Source organism: Megachile rotundata, chromosome 4 (genome assembly GCF_050947335.1).
Source record: "Megachile rotundata isolate GNS110a chromosome 4, iyMegRotu1, whole genome shotgun sequence".
In the NCBI taxonomy this organism is placed as follows: Eukaryota; Metazoa; Arthropoda; class Insecta; order Hymenoptera; family Megachilidae; genus Megachile; species Megachile rotundata.
Window position 1 is genome coordinate 12,241,726 of NC_134986.1, and position 15,580 is coordinate 12,257,305.

General features: G+C 36.8%; 1 protein-coding gene across 14 annotated transcripts in view; it reads right to left on the reverse strand.

Moving 5' to 3' along the window:
- Nucleotides 1-5,186: 5,186 nt before the first annotated feature.
- Nucleotides 5,187-15,580, reverse strand: part of raskol (Ras GTPase-activating protein raskol) — a 203,487-nt gene continuing 193,093 nt past the window's right edge. For 8 of the 14 annotated variants that reach the window (XM_076531012.1, XM_012289657.2, XM_012289660.2 and 5 more), the window contains 3 exons: nucleotides 13,932-15,554; nucleotides 13,378-13,502; nucleotides 5,187-9,161 (listed from right to left, as the gene is read on the reverse strand). In XM_076531012.1, the coding sequence (XP_076387127.1) occupies nucleotides 8,891-9,161; nucleotides 13,378-13,502; nucleotides 13,932-15,554 (2,019 nt within the window). In that variant the 3' untranslated portion in view covers nucleotides 5,187-8,890. Of the gene's footprint in view, nucleotides 9,162-10,078; nucleotides 10,709-12,146; nucleotides 12,281-12,382; nucleotides 13,141-13,377; nucleotides 13,503-13,931; nucleotides 15,555-15,580 lie in introns of those variants that run through there. The other 6 variants (XM_012289651.2, XR_013037964.1, XR_013037965.1 and 3 more) reach the window with 6 other exon arrangements.

A 15,580-nucleotide genomic window follows, 5' to 3' on the forward strand; every position in this document is an offset into this window, starting at 1 on the left:
TGAACACTTCAACACATGCAAATAAACCCTAAAATACACCCTCTTATAGTGCATACACCCTTCAAATAGTAATTTATCAAAAAATAAAAATATTATTAAAATTTGTTACTAATCAAAATGTTAGGTTATGATTACATTGAAATACATTTTGAATATCTCAACACATGCAAATAAATCCTAAAATGCACACTCTTATAGTACATACACTCTTCAAATATTAATTTGTCATAAAACAAAAATATTAATAAAATCTGTCACTAAAAATGTTAACTTATGATTATACTGAAATACATTTTGAACATTTCAAGACAAATAAATTCTAAAATACACCTTTTCACTACAAATACACCCTTCAAATATTAGTTCCCCAAAAATTTAAAAATATTAATAAAAATCTCTCCCAAAAAATAATTAGGTTACAATTCTACCAATAATCATGTTAAACATCTCATCAAACACAAACGTTAATATAAACATCACCTGCGACCGTTCTATCTCTCGAATAATACGATAACGAAGCATGCACACAGTAATTGGGAGAAAAATGTAAATTCAATTGATTTGGTCCGTGAAATGATCGTGTAATCCGCGAGCGTGTCGAACGAGCGAAACAACGCAGTGACAACGCTTCTAATTATAAAGCGAACTTCATGAGGCTTATCACACCGAGGCAGGTGGCCCTTGCGATGTGTTATTAATAAACATGCTCTGAACGATCGGTGAACCGCGAAGCTGTACTCGTTGCTTGGCAAAAGATCGGTTAAAAACCTTGACACCGATCGACGATGCTGAGGATAAGACGTTTTTGGGGGAAAAAAAATTGTGGATGGTCGATGTTAGAAGGGTTAGAAGTGAAAAATTTGTGGTTATTGGTGAACTTGAGGATTTGGCAGTTTACAATTTTGGGAATTTGAAGATTTGGGGGCTGTGGAGATTATGGGACTTCGGGAATTCGGGGAATTGGAGGAATTTGGGAAATTGAAGGAATTTGGGGAATTTGGAGAATTTGAGGACTTTGGAGATTTGGGGTCTTTGGAGATTTGGGGCTTTGGAGATTTGAGGTCTTTGGAGATTTGGAGACTTTGGAGATTTGAGGAATTTGGGGAATTTGAGGACTTTGGAGATTTGGGGACTTTGGAGATTTGGGGTCCTTGGAGATTTGGGGACTTTGGAGATTTGGGGTCCTTGGAGATTTGGGGACTTTGGAGATTTGAGGAATTTGGGGAATTTGAGGACATTGGAGATTTGGGGACTTTCGAGATTTGAGGACTTTGGAGATTTGGGGACTTTGAAGATTTGGGGTCTTTAGAGATTTGGGGACTTTGGAGATTTGGAGACTTTGGAGATTTGGAGACTTTAGAGATTTGGGGAATTTGGGGAATTTGGAGTCTTTGGAGATTTGAGGACTTTAGAGATTTGGGGAATTTGGGGAATTTGGAGTCTTTGGAGATTTGGGGTCTTTGGAGATTTGAGAACTTTGGAGATTTGGGAAATTTGGGGTCTTTGGAGCTTTGAGGGCTTTGGAGGCTTGGGGAATTTGGGGTCTTTGGAGATTTGCAGACCTTAGAGATTTGGGGACTTTAGGGATTCTGAGAACTAAGAGAGTTTAAGGAATTCAGAATTTTTAATTTTTAAGAATTTGAACTTTAGATATTTAAAAATTTTTGGTTTCGTGATTTTTGAAGTTAATAATTCGCGAATTTGAATATTTGAAAATTTTGAAACTTGGAGAATGTGAAATTTGGAATTATTAATAAACTGAGGTATTTGGAAGTTTACCATTTTGATAATTTAGAAACTTTGAAGGTTTGCAGACTTTGAGGATCTGAAGATATGAGGAGTTGCGAATCTCAAGAATTTAAGAAATTAAGAATAGACACACTGAAATCAATTGTACTATTCCTTATCATAGACGGTCTCCAATAGTTGGTAAATCAGTATCGATTTTCATCGACGATTTTCCGGAATCGTTAATTACGGCGTCCTTCAAAAAGAATGTCATTGCTCTCTGAGACGACTCGATACGATTCGAGGATCGTTAATCTCGTTCTTCTCGGTTTACAGCTTCGCGGAAGAAACGGATCTGAAGAAGATATTTCGTTATCGGGGCCACGGTGTCATTATCACGCGATACACCGTCACTACGAATGATTAATCGCGAGGCAAGGTCACGACAACGACCTGTCCTTCATTTTTCGATTATTTGCCGAATTTTGTGATACAATCAAAAGAATATATGTTTCAACCCCTACAAATTATTGTTCTTTCACAATTATAATAATTGTTCCTCAAAATGAATAATTATAAGTGTATCAAGTATATCAATACTTGAACAAGTATATCAATATCAATGTAAATATATCAATAATTATAATCAAGTATAATAAAATAACAAGTGTGATGAACTACACAGTTGATTAAAAATTAGTATTAAATAAAAAGTATAATAATTTTCATTTACAGTAAATACAAATAATTTGTCCAGACTAAAATTTGAATAATAATAGCTCTTAAGGGTGGACAAATTTTTTAAACGACTAACAGTCATCTTGCTTGCTATTTGTATTTTCTGTAAAATGAATATAAAATGAAGAACATGTAACCTTGTTTGCTACTTGTATTTCCTGTAAAATGAATATAAAATTGAGTTTGTAAAATATATTTAATACAATGTACTATCACCACCCTTATATCTTTCTCTAATTCTATTGATGCCAACCGACATTTCAACATCTTAAAGACCTTCCATCTGATCATCCCTAATCATCCCTTAATTTGAGGACCACAGATCAAGATCTAAAACTTGTTATCACGTAAGAAATGTGTGTCAAGATTCAAGTACAAGTACAAAGGGGTGAAACGTGTCGAAGTAGCCCCGTTCGAAGAAGATGAAGTTGTACAAAAAGAGAAAGGAGAAAGGAAGAGTGAGTGACCGACAGGAATAATTCGAAGAGATGAGACAGGGACCGGGAGAGCATGGAATCACGTGGTCGTAAATCTGTCAGAACTCTTTAAGCGTTTATGATAGCACGAATGCTTTTTTCTCTCTCGCATCTTGCGTTTCCTCTACGATCGGATCTCCCTGTCTCTCTTCGTCCCCGAGAACGGCCGATACTCTTTCTCTTGCCGTTTTTACCACGCTCGTCTCTTTCCGTTCGTCCTCGTTCAGACACGCTCTAGCTCTCCTTTCTTTCTTTCTTCTTCCTTCTTTCTTTTTATTTTTTTCTCCTCGACGGCCGCGATTGCACTTTCTCCGCCGTTTGAACCTCGACGACCCTCGCCCGGGAATATTATCGACACTGCCAAGTTCACTTCTGTTTACATTCGCCATGCTCGACGACCCCGCGACACGGCGAGAATACGCCTCGCGGTTTCTTCTCACGAGATGAGGATACTGAGTGATTGGAAACGACTGTTTTGGGAAAAAATGATGTATTAGAATGATTATAGTAAGACGGTGAGCATGTGGTAGTGCTCGACTGAGAGCTCATGGGCACATGGGGTTGTTGCGCTGAGGTGACGTTTCGAATTTTTTAATTTTTTAATTGAGGGATAGAGGAAGTTGAAGATATTCAACTTGAATTTTTAACTTCCTATATTTAAAAGTTTAGAAATTTGCAAATGAGAAAATTAGAAATTTAGAAATTTGCAATAAGATTTGAGAAATGTAGTGTGGAATTTTTGAATGTTGGAGATTTGAGTATTTGGAAATTTGAGAATCTAAGGATTTTTAAATTTGAGAACCTAAGAATTTGCATAATTTAGAAATCTAGAATTGTGGGACTGGGAGAATTTAGAGATATGAAAATTTGGGAGTTCAAGAATTTAGAAATTTAAGAACTTTCAAGTGTTAAAAATTAAAAATTAGCTAATGAAAATTGATAAATGTGAAAAATGAAATTTTTGGGATTTTTGAAATTTGGAAATTAGAGAATCTATGGACTTGGAAATTTGAGAATCCAAAAATTTTAACAATTTAGAAATCTAAAATTATAAAACTGAAAAATCAGAGATTTTAAAGTTTGGGAACTGTCAAGTTTAGAAATGTACAATTAAAATTTATTAATAAATTAGAAATTAAAATTATTTACAACTAAAATTTGTTAATAAAGGAGAACGAAAAGAATTCGAAAACCAAAGACTGTTTGCACTGTTCATATGTAGCATCCATATGTGCTCTATCCAAAGCTCTCAATGCAACAAAAGAAAGCATCGGAATAGATCTATTATCTTAATAGTTCATGGTGAAACATACTACCAGTGTCATCTACTCACAACTTGATAAACTGTAGCATGCACATTGCTACATCAATAAAATATCATTGGAGTTAAATTATCTACTGTGGGATAGTGGCAGAAAAATAGTACCATCCTTATTCTTATGTCATTTCCTATATAACCGACGAGGTACACTACAGTGTGTAAATTGTAGAGATGGTGCTACTTGTTCCATTTTCATGAAAATTCAATTAACATTGATTTTATTGGTTTAATTTACTATAACATGCATCAAATTCCATCGGATTGCAAGTCTAATTAACTTTAGAATGTTTTGACTTTACCAAGCTATTACCAATTTTTAACCATTCCTAAGGTGATCCTAATTACCCTAAGGGTGTTGGTTTTATGTGTTGCCATCTAGCGGTAGAATATGAGAACTAATTAACCTTCAGTTTCAAAAGTGTGTAGTTCACCCTGTTCGCCGGAGAGATGGCGCCACCTGTTCATAAAAATTCTCAAATTGTAATTGTTTATAATATACTCTGAATTGTTTAAAAAATCCATACTAATTTGCTGCAGAATATTTCAAATATGGCCATAAGTCAATACAGTCGATAATCACAAAAAATTTTTTTCGGAATTTAGTTCAATCAATTCCTGCCTTCCACTGTTGGCTGAGCTCTTTGTGACCCACAGAATAAAACTATTTTTTTAACTTTCAACTAATGGAAGCTAAACTACCTCTGTACTTTTATTATGAGTGCAAATTTAAATATAAAGTTGAATAATAAAAAAAGTTAACTTACCTTCTGATGTGGTCCTCAGCATCCTTCATGAAGCACAAAATGCATAATGAAAAGTTTACATATAAAAGTAAACTTGTACTTACAAAAGTATTATTATCTATCTATAAAATAAAAAAACTAAATAAAATAGTTGGAAATTAATCACTACCAAACACATAATATGTCTAATCATATTTATTTGCTCATGTACTGTTACTAATAGATGCTATACGCTTAAATACAGATGATGTATTGCAGAAACGAATATACCAAAACACTTAGCAATGTACACGCTATTCGAGTCACTTTTAAATAGATTATTTATCATCGATTACATCGTCCAACAAGGGGGAGGTGATGGTGTACCATTAAATATATATATATATTAATTTCATGATGTCAACGCTTGACAATTGAAAATAGTTTCGCAACAGATCGATGCCTCTACAAAAGATTGCGTTACAGAAAGTACAAAAAGGGGTTACAAGAATGGGGAATACTTTAAGGGTGCGAATCACGGGGAGACAAAAGAAACGGTGACGGTAGATATTTCTATACAAAATTAATCGACGAAAGGCGAGAAAATAAAACGCTCTTACGTTCGATAATGATCTATGATACAAGTCGACGAGATAATACTTTTTTTTGTTTCCTTAATAAGATTAGACTGAATTGTGATCTCTTCTCGCTGACGCATTCACGCACGCATTCTCTCCCTCTCTTTCACTCACGATTTTACACGCGTGCATCTCACTACACAATGGCTACGATAATATATCATATTGTTTTCTCTGTGATGTAAAACATAATACACGCAAACGTTTGCGAACAAACAAGAATTTCCGTTAGCGGCTAATTACCATGCATCGCGTGCACAACTAACGTTTAAAATACAGAACGAATAATAAAGGAAGGGTGATTCCTTCGACCGCATGATCGATTTTCAATGAAAATCTTTGTGTGTGTTTTGTTGCGCAACCGGCTATTCATCGACGAAACGAAAACGAAACTATCTTACACAGAAATTCCTCTCTTTTTACAATGAAAACCTCTTCATCTTTGGTAGAAACTACGAAATAAATATTGTCGCTTACAATAAGAATCGGTGCTCGAATCGAAGCTTCCCTAAATGAGACACACTGACTTCCTCGAACTTACAGATCGAAAAACGAGTCGAAGTTTATTACGCATCGATGGAAGCTTTGAGACTTTTGCGAATCGACGGCCATTCTCGAATACAACGCTTTAACACGTGAACTAGAAAAATATACACGCATGTACAGGGTTCTGAAGTACGACTCGGTGCTCGAGGATGTTGGTTCCCGCCTATGTTCGACGAACGATGTTAAAAATACCATTCACACAGCGAATGAGATTCTGTCACAACTTTTAACGTAATTTACAACCAACTGAATAAACCAAAAGTATTTTGAGGATGGATATTTTTAAATTTATATCCATTGAATATTATTTCATTCGTATCAAAAACTTAGGAAACTATTTTTTCACGCTTATATTAATTTATAAGCTGTTACAATGATTTACTTCTTTTCTACAGCAATATTTAACTGTACTTTCAATTTACATTTACAAGTTACCATGTTTTTTAATTTTTCAATTCTCAATTTATTTTTAAACTTCTAAATCCCTAATTCCCATACTATCTAAGTCTTAAGAGCCCCAAGTGAATCCCCAAATTCATATAACCCCTAAACCTTAAAATTTTTCAGTTGAGCTATGATGCAAATTTTCAAACTGCATAAATTCGAGATCGTAATAAAATAAATATGCCTTGAGATTCAAAGATGTCTGATAAAATCTTACTAACCTATAAAACAGATCCCAAAATCTGTGACAGAATCTCAAACCTTACCTGCAAAGTACACTACCAGTCAAAATTTAAGAACACTGTTTTCTTATACATTGAATCATATCCTTATCACAATTAATTAACCACAAAAGGTTATTGACGTCGCTGTAGACTTCATTTTCTTTCACTTTTGAAGAGAGTGGACATCAAGTTTATTAAACATAGAACTTTAGAAATCGAATACTAGAACAAATCTGTCAAAATGACATAATTCAAATTTCGCATAATTATTTTTTAGTAAAATAGAACAATTGCAAGAAGTATCCACAATACTTTCACTATATATTTATTTCTATAGAGATGAAGAAAGATAAATCCTCGATTATTCTATTACTGAACAATTTCTCAACTTTCAAAAAGATTCTGAGTATATCAGATACTTGGTACGATTTCATCATAAAATGATTAATACTCTTGGTAGCCACAGTACGAACCGTGTCTAATATAATACATACTTTTCAATGTACAAACAATTCGATATCGTCGATCTCAATATGAACACAAATTAAATAACTTAGAATTCATATAACATAACAATTATCTCTCGAACGTTGTAGCCGAGCTTTTACTTCGCTTACTTTTAGACTTTCCTAAATATCCTTCTGAGGATAGTGGTTCAAAAATTCGAACTCTTAACGAACGTGTAATTCCACGATTAATCCAGATTCGCCATTCGAGAATCAAGTGGTCTCAAACTTTTGACCGATAGCGTTATTTCTCAACACTTTGCTAAAAGTCATGGTGCAAATCGTGTGTCAAGGTACATGTATGACGCTGAAGAACGGAATAAACGATAATTATTGGAAATAGGTTCATTTCTAATGATCTTAATATATCCTCACAAGGTCAACAATTTGGTGTAACATTTTCCTATACATTTGATTTCATTTTAATTATACGCAAATATATTTTGAAGATTTAGAATGAGTTTGCGCTAATTTTAACGTTAATTTGATTTAGGTTAAGTCTGTCATTTGCAAGATGGCCGGTAAGTTTGGGTTTTATGTTGGTTAAGTAAAAGTATTTAATACTACAATGGAATATATTTGGTATATTAAATGACTTAATAAAAAAAATAATGCAATTGTTGGACAGAAGTACATGCATAAGATGTATATACAAATGGTTAATATAAACCAGTCTTAAAAAACATTGAACGGGTATCTGACAGAAATTACAGCCTTAAAAATGAACACCTCAAGATTGCATGGAAACGTTTTGCGGTTCTACAATTAAGTAAAATTCAAAGGTAAAGTTACTTCAAAAACTGGATTATACAGTACTCATAAAGGTATCAGCATATAAAATAAATTTGTGTATGACCTACTGTTATGACTAACGAAAGTTTTGCGTATATCTCTGAATGGTATAGGTAAAAGTTACTGAGGTTGATCTTGACAAGATATTTCAAGGTCATCCGAATGGACACCGTATTTCCAACAATCAAACGAAATAACAGACGTTCACCGATCTCGTTTCGCCGTTCAACTGGATTCGAGATCCACAAGAAGGGAAGCATCGATCCCTTCTTCAGCTCCTCTAGGACCTCGACTTTCCGTCTCGTTCGCGTTCGAACGAAGGAAAGCTGCCTAGAGAAACGTCGGTATCATCATCACGATCAAATCTAACGTGTCACACTCGAACGAGAGGTTATTTCGATCGTGAACGACTATTAACGGTACAAATAATCCTAACGCTACGTGTCACATTAAATCATCTACTTAAACCGTTTTGCCTATTCACTAAGTAGCCTCTATTTTCGCACGCCTTTCACTCGTTCTCTCTTTCGCTCGGTTTCTCTTTTTCGTATTCAACCTGGCTCGATCGAGATACAGATTGTGCTTACTGTAGAAACGGTCTACAGTCCTTGGGGCGAGGAAAGGAAGATCTAGGTTGTTGTATCTCGTCGAGGGTTCTCCGTGGAAACTCGTCCGGAACGAGATCCAGATCCCTCTCGAGAACATCTTTTCCTGGATGCACGAGACACGTTCCAGTTTCCTCGGTTGTCCACTTCTTAACAGGACGAGCTTTTCAGCTCTCCTATGTCCACGATGTTCTGCAGCAACGCGGCGGCCTCACTGCTCGACTGGCTCTTCGCGTTGTAGCGTTGCTTCAGGGTGCTCAATGCGGACAACAGTCTTGTGTTGGACGTCATCAGACGAGAGTTCGCGGCGTCCAACGCGGCTATTTGCTGTTCCTGCGCGTCGATCACGCGCTGCTTGTACGACAACGCAGCGGACATCTTGAGTTGTTCTCGCCGTAGCTCCTCCTCCACAGAGATTAACCTAGAATCGACCAGACACGATGTGATTCAGTCAGATTTCGCGCTGTTTCAAACCAACTTTCGAAACAATCTCTGTTCCCAATTTAAAATCAAACCTTTCAGAGGAACACAAAGACTGCTTCGACGCTTTTCAGCACACGTGGAATTCATCTCCAACCGCGAATTCTCTTCGAACCTTTATTTAGAAATCCTTTTTAGACAATGTTCGGAAGAGATTTCACGGGGAGACTCCGAGAGGATCCAAGCGCACCACGATGCATAATACCGAAGAAAAGAACACCAATCGAAATGTTTGAAAACGAAAGTCAAAAAGGAAGCAGCAGTGTCTGGTGCAAAGTATCATACGCTTTGGATGAACGAAACAAAACGAGAAATAAAGAACGATCAAATGCAATGGGCTGGGGTGGCGTTCGTTTTCGATCAATGAAGCCAGGAAGTTGCTTCTGCTGTGTCGTGTAAATGATTTTAATAATGAAAGAAACGTTCAGGATTAAATACATTCATATAGTACCTTTTCAAACAGACATACTGTTATATGTTTACTGAGAACTTTAGTTGTTAGCAACAATCGTGATGACAATTTATGGAGATAAATTTTGTGAGCCTCTGTACATAGCATCATATGTGTATGAATATCACATATAGTATTATACAGAGTATCATATGTATATGAGTAACATATATAGTATTATACATAGTATCATATGTATATGAGTAACATATATAGTATTATACATAGTATCATATGTATATGAGTAACATATATAGTATTATACATAGTATCATATGTATATGAGTAACGTATATAGTATTATACATAGTATCATATGTATATGAGTATCATATATAGTATCATACATAGTATCATATGTAAAGTGTATCATATATATGTATATATCATACAATAAAATTTATAAACGTTTCATGATTTTAAGACTCGTTTCAACTTAACACTTCACAATTCACAATTTTAAGTTTGAAGTGTTGCAATCTTAAAAACCTTGAAACTTCAAACGTTCCAAACTTGAAGGTTGATATGAAATATGTGGAGCTTGAAACGATCTGTGTTTGAAGAGTTGCGAGATTAAAGCATTTTGAGTTTGCAGAGTTTGAAGCTCCCAAGCGATCCAAATTTGAAATATTGCAAGTTTGAAGTGTCTCGAGCTTCGAGTGACACTTGAAGCGTCCTAAACTTGAAGTGTCCCAAATTTGAAGTGTTCCAAACTTAAAGTATCCTAAACTTGAAGTGTCCTAAAGTGTCCCAAATTTGAAGTGTTCCAAACTTAAAGCATCCTAAACTTGAAGTGTCCTAAAGTGTCCCAAACTTGAAATCTCCCAAACTTGAAGTATCCTGAACTCGAAGTGTCCTAAAGTGTCCCAAATCTGAAGCATCTCAAACTGGAAGTCAAGCTTAAACCACTCCAAGTCTAAAACATTTCAAACTCGAAAATAGTATTTGAAATCTGGCTCCACAAATGTTATCCCGAAATTATGTTGAATGAAATCCTGAACGTTTCTTTGAGCACCGCTGCAACACGCTACACAGACCTGACACACAAAAAAAAAACGAAATCAGTGGTTTGCAGAGTAACCCGTGCACACGTGAACAGAATGAACGTGTAATGTGAAAACTGTCGAGGGTGTTAATTATTGTCGGTGGAGTACTGATATGTGGCCGACCGAGAGAATGTTTCTTTTTTGGACGGTGATGTAAGTATACACACGCAGGGTGAATAATGCTGGTTAGTCGAGCACTGGTTCAGAATAGAGATACACAACTCGTGAGTGAAACAACAGACTCTAGTAATCGACACGCGAACGCGAATGAACGTTTTGGCGCGTGTTTATTGTCGCGCAAATCGAGAGACAGGGTGAGTCAGTCGAGGCTTTGATACATCTTCGAAATTGTCGATTATGTGGGCGAATATTTTAGACAGATGTTAAACGATGTCGAAGAAAACATAAGGTAATTATTTTTAGGTCGATTTTTTGCAAATTTTTATCAAGTTTGTTCTTTAAATGGAATGATACATTTTTAGTATATTGTTATATTTGCAATTTATAACAAATGTATTTAAAAACGATTAGATACCTTGATTTCAATTTTGAATATAGTAAAAATGGAAGTATGTGCTCGTAAATATTTGTAACATGTAACATTTGCATCTACGTCTTTTTCTACCAGTGGTAATGTGTCAAAAACTATACTATTTTGTGTATTAATATGTAGATCTTTAAATGATTTCGAGATGTGCGTGCTTACTAGGGAGTATACTGAAATTAAAATATCCCCTAAACTTATGGTTTTTATGTAAAAAATATTTTTTTATGAAAAATGGAAAGTATGTTCTAAAAAATGTATGATTCTATTTAAGATGACAAATTTTCGTATGATCACACACGATTGTCCTTCGATATCATCTGACTTTTGTTTAAAATATTTTTTAATATAATTGACAGTTTGGAAGATATTTCAGGTTAAAATCTGAAATGACTTACCCTGTATATTTGTATACAGGGTGTCCTGCAATGTATAGTATAAGCAGAAATGTGATAATTTTACATTGGACAATAAATCAAAAATATAGAACAAATTTTTTTTATAAAAGTTTTATTATCAAATATACCAAGTTCAAAAATACGAAATATTCTTCTATAATTTAAACAATTTTTACGTTTCCATTAATTCAACATTTAATAAAATGTATAAATGAATAAATGTTTTTAAGCTAAAATATATTTGAAAAATTTCTAAGTCCAATTTTCCTAATAACTATTTTATATTTTTGACTAATTCTCCTATGCAAAATTATTTTCCCAGACCTGCATCCCTCTGTAGCGATTAAAAACATCTACTTAAAAAAATCAATTTTGAAAATAATTTCCTCGTACATAAATTAATAAAATGAAATATCTATTCATGCAATAAATTGTCAAGATTAAACATTATCTCTTTTGCCAAATTAGAAATAAAGAAATAGAATCGTTATTCGAAATAAAATATTTATTATTTCAATGATATTTATATTTTACATATTTTTAAACAATTTCCGGAATAATTTTCAAACAAAATCCGCCCAGGTCTGCGTGTTACTACCTGTACTACGTACTGCAGGACACCTTGTATGTATGTAAAAAGAGAAATATACATATGAGATTAAAAAACGCTAAGATACGTGATGTAAAAATGTAAAGAAGCTTAGAAATATAATTGACTCTTACACCAAGGTCCAGATCAAGCCAGAGTATACCAAATGCAGCGGATAGAATGCACAGGAACACACAATCAATTAAACATACATTATTTCGAGAAACAGTAACCGTGTTTCGAGTTACGGGGTCAGTGGGTCACTTTTTATCTTATTTCTTATTTCTCGCTAATCTGTTACTTAGTTTATAGCTGTACAACCGAGGAGAACTACTCGCTTTCGTTCTAGTTCGCTTTTCTTCTTCTTCTTTCACTTTCCTTATTTACAGGTTATTTATTAATACTCTCAGGTAGACAGAGCTGCATTATAAACTAAATGCTTCAGACATTCAGAAGTTTTACCTTGGAATCTGCTTTCCATGAAATCATTTTAAAAATTATCTATTACAAAGAAGTTTAAAAATTAACATTTATGTTACGGAGAAATGTAGAAAAAAATGAGTTACTTTCTGACATGATCAGGAAAATGTAACCTAAAATTTTAACACGAATATGATATTAATTTTACAAAGTCAAGTATTAAAATAGTCAAAATAACTAACCTCAAATAATACAAATTAAGATTTTACAATTACAAATCACTCAAAATCTCCTACATTAATCTCATTGGTCGAATATCCCTTAAAAAGCATATAACACAGTTAATAAACAGTTCGCAGCTCTGTCTTCCATTTTAAGACCTTGCAGACCCATGGTGTCTAAACGCAATCACGGTCGATCAACTGTCGTGTTCGAGGGTTGTCGAAGTCGATAACCCCTCCACGGACACCTTCTTCTCTTTCCGACGAACAAAAGAAGACATTTTCACCAAGAATCACGACGTAGTAAGAGGCGAGGAGAGGACGGAACAGAAGAAGAAAGTATCGAGGTGATTGATTCATGAACACGGAAGGGGTTTCGAGTGAAACGCAAGAGAAAAGTGGTAGTCGTCATGGCGGGGTGATCACACTCAGGCAAAGAGAATCAATCGATGTGTGGGTTAGTCGTCGCGTGAATGAGGATTAAGTACCTGGAAATGATGCTCTTCATCTTGGTATCCGGTGCAACGCCGTCTATATCGGTATCCTCGGTTGCGCCTAACCGGGCCCTCAGTCGATCTACGCTACTCTGCAGCCTCTCGATTTCCACTTCGTACTGGAAACGAAGAGACGTGGCGTTGTTAGTTACAAGACACATACAGACAGAGGCAGGCGAACAGCCGTTCCGTTAGGCGATAGATCAGAAAGGACATATAGGAGACGGCTTCGTAGAAAGAGGAACTTGTTATTCACAACGATAATGTTATCACGGATTTATATACAGTCGGGGTTAGGGTAAAATTAAAAAAGTTCCTCTTTGGTTCGAGGACGTCTGGCTGGAGGAATCTTCTGATCGCTGCTGAAAATTTAGAATCGATGATCTTAGTTCGCTTGGTTTCGTTAATAACAAATTTCAAGATGAATAGTAAGTCAATCTTCTTTAACAAGGTGAAATCCGAATCAACGTAAACGTAATTCCGCAGCTTCATTCGTCATCGAGGAAACCAAGTAATCCATAGAACGCTATAGATATCGGATGCGCTACCTGATCGATGCTTCGATGACTTCGAGATTTGCTCCTCCTGGTCGTGCAGCTCTCTTCTTCGCTGGTGTCAGACAGGTCCCGTGTCGAGTCTAACGACAATCTCCTCCTCAGCTTCGTACAGCATACGTTCTGATTCTGTTCCGAGTTATTTCTGTGCGTCTGATTGTTCTGCCTCCACTGATTATGATTGTTCCTCTGCAGGTTCCTCACGTTGTTCTGTGGCGGAGGTGACGGGCTCAGATCGACGCCTCTGACACCCTCGACGCCACCGCCGCTTCCCTCTCTCTCCTCTGAACTACTGCTGCCCCTCCTCCCGTTCCTCCCGTGGTTCGATTCCATGTGATAAACGGGATTCGCGAACGCGAGGGGCGCAGCGTTCAGTATGTGCGCGTTCGCGTTGTTGCTGCTGAGATCCACCGGGCTGGAGCTCTGGCTATAAGCGGCGAAACTTTGATAACCGGATGAGGCTACGTTACTTAGCTGAGAGATCGATATCTGCGATCCCTTTTGCGATTTAGACTCGGACACTTCGTCATCGGCGTACCTCAACAGGTCGGACAGCTCGTCCAGGTTACCGTTGGCCGTCGTGTTATTCGTCTTGCTGTTGTTGTAATTGTTGTTCGGCTGGTGATTGATCGACAGTGTCAGATTCGGCGACGGGTTCACCACCACGTTCGCGTTCACGGTGGTTTTCGAGACGTTGTTGTAGTTCTGATGCTGGGTCTGATTCGCGTTCTCCTCCTTGTTGCAGTGATTCCTGCTAGCCGATCTCGAGACGTTGTAGTTGTTGTGATTGTAATTGTCCTCCCTGTCGTGGATGTCCAGGTTCTGTAGCCGGGCAATGTTGTGTCTGTGGTTCTGTTGCTGTTGCTGCTGTTGACTCATAACGGGGCAGTTGTTCGACTGGTTGTTTTGAGGAACGGTGATGTTGTAGTTGGAGTCCTTTAAGTTATTGTGACTTTCCGATCTAGTTGGGCTGGTGGGATGTGTCTGGCAGTGATTCACGTTCGCCAGACTAGCGCTGGCGGTTAATCTGTACCCTGCGCCTGTCCTGTTGGATCCGATCGCCCTGTGCTGTCGCACTATCGGCGTGGGTGAACGTGACACAAAAGCTGGGGGCTCCAGAGGATAGTCGTCGGTGGTAATTTGTAGTTGGAGCTTCCCGTTAGTCGGCAAATAAGCGTTTCGAGGAAGAGTGGCAGCTCTGGCGACGTTGGGACTTCGGGAACTGTTGTGGCCCAGAGTATTCGATTGCAGTACCTCGTTACTGTCTCTGATGGTACCGTTCAGCGTGCTGTGATTGCTCAGAGTAGATGTTGCCGATACGGAGAGATTCGTGTTGCTGTTTGCGATCGTCGGATCGTTATAACGAAAAATGTTGTTCTGAAGGTTTGGATAACGATGCGAGGCTGATACTGGACTTGGACCCGATTGATCAAGGGCTATGGAGATCCTCTCCAGGATCTCCGGTAGTCGGGATGGAGGCAGTGATGGCGATGATGAAGAGATTGTGACTAAACTTTCGCGCAGAAGAGCGTGAAGAAGAGACAATTGCTTTCCCAGGTCTATGTAGCCGTCGAATTCCAGGGAATTGTTGGCTGGAGCATCCTTTGGCAGAGGGCTCTGTTAAAAATAAATTTGATCTTACA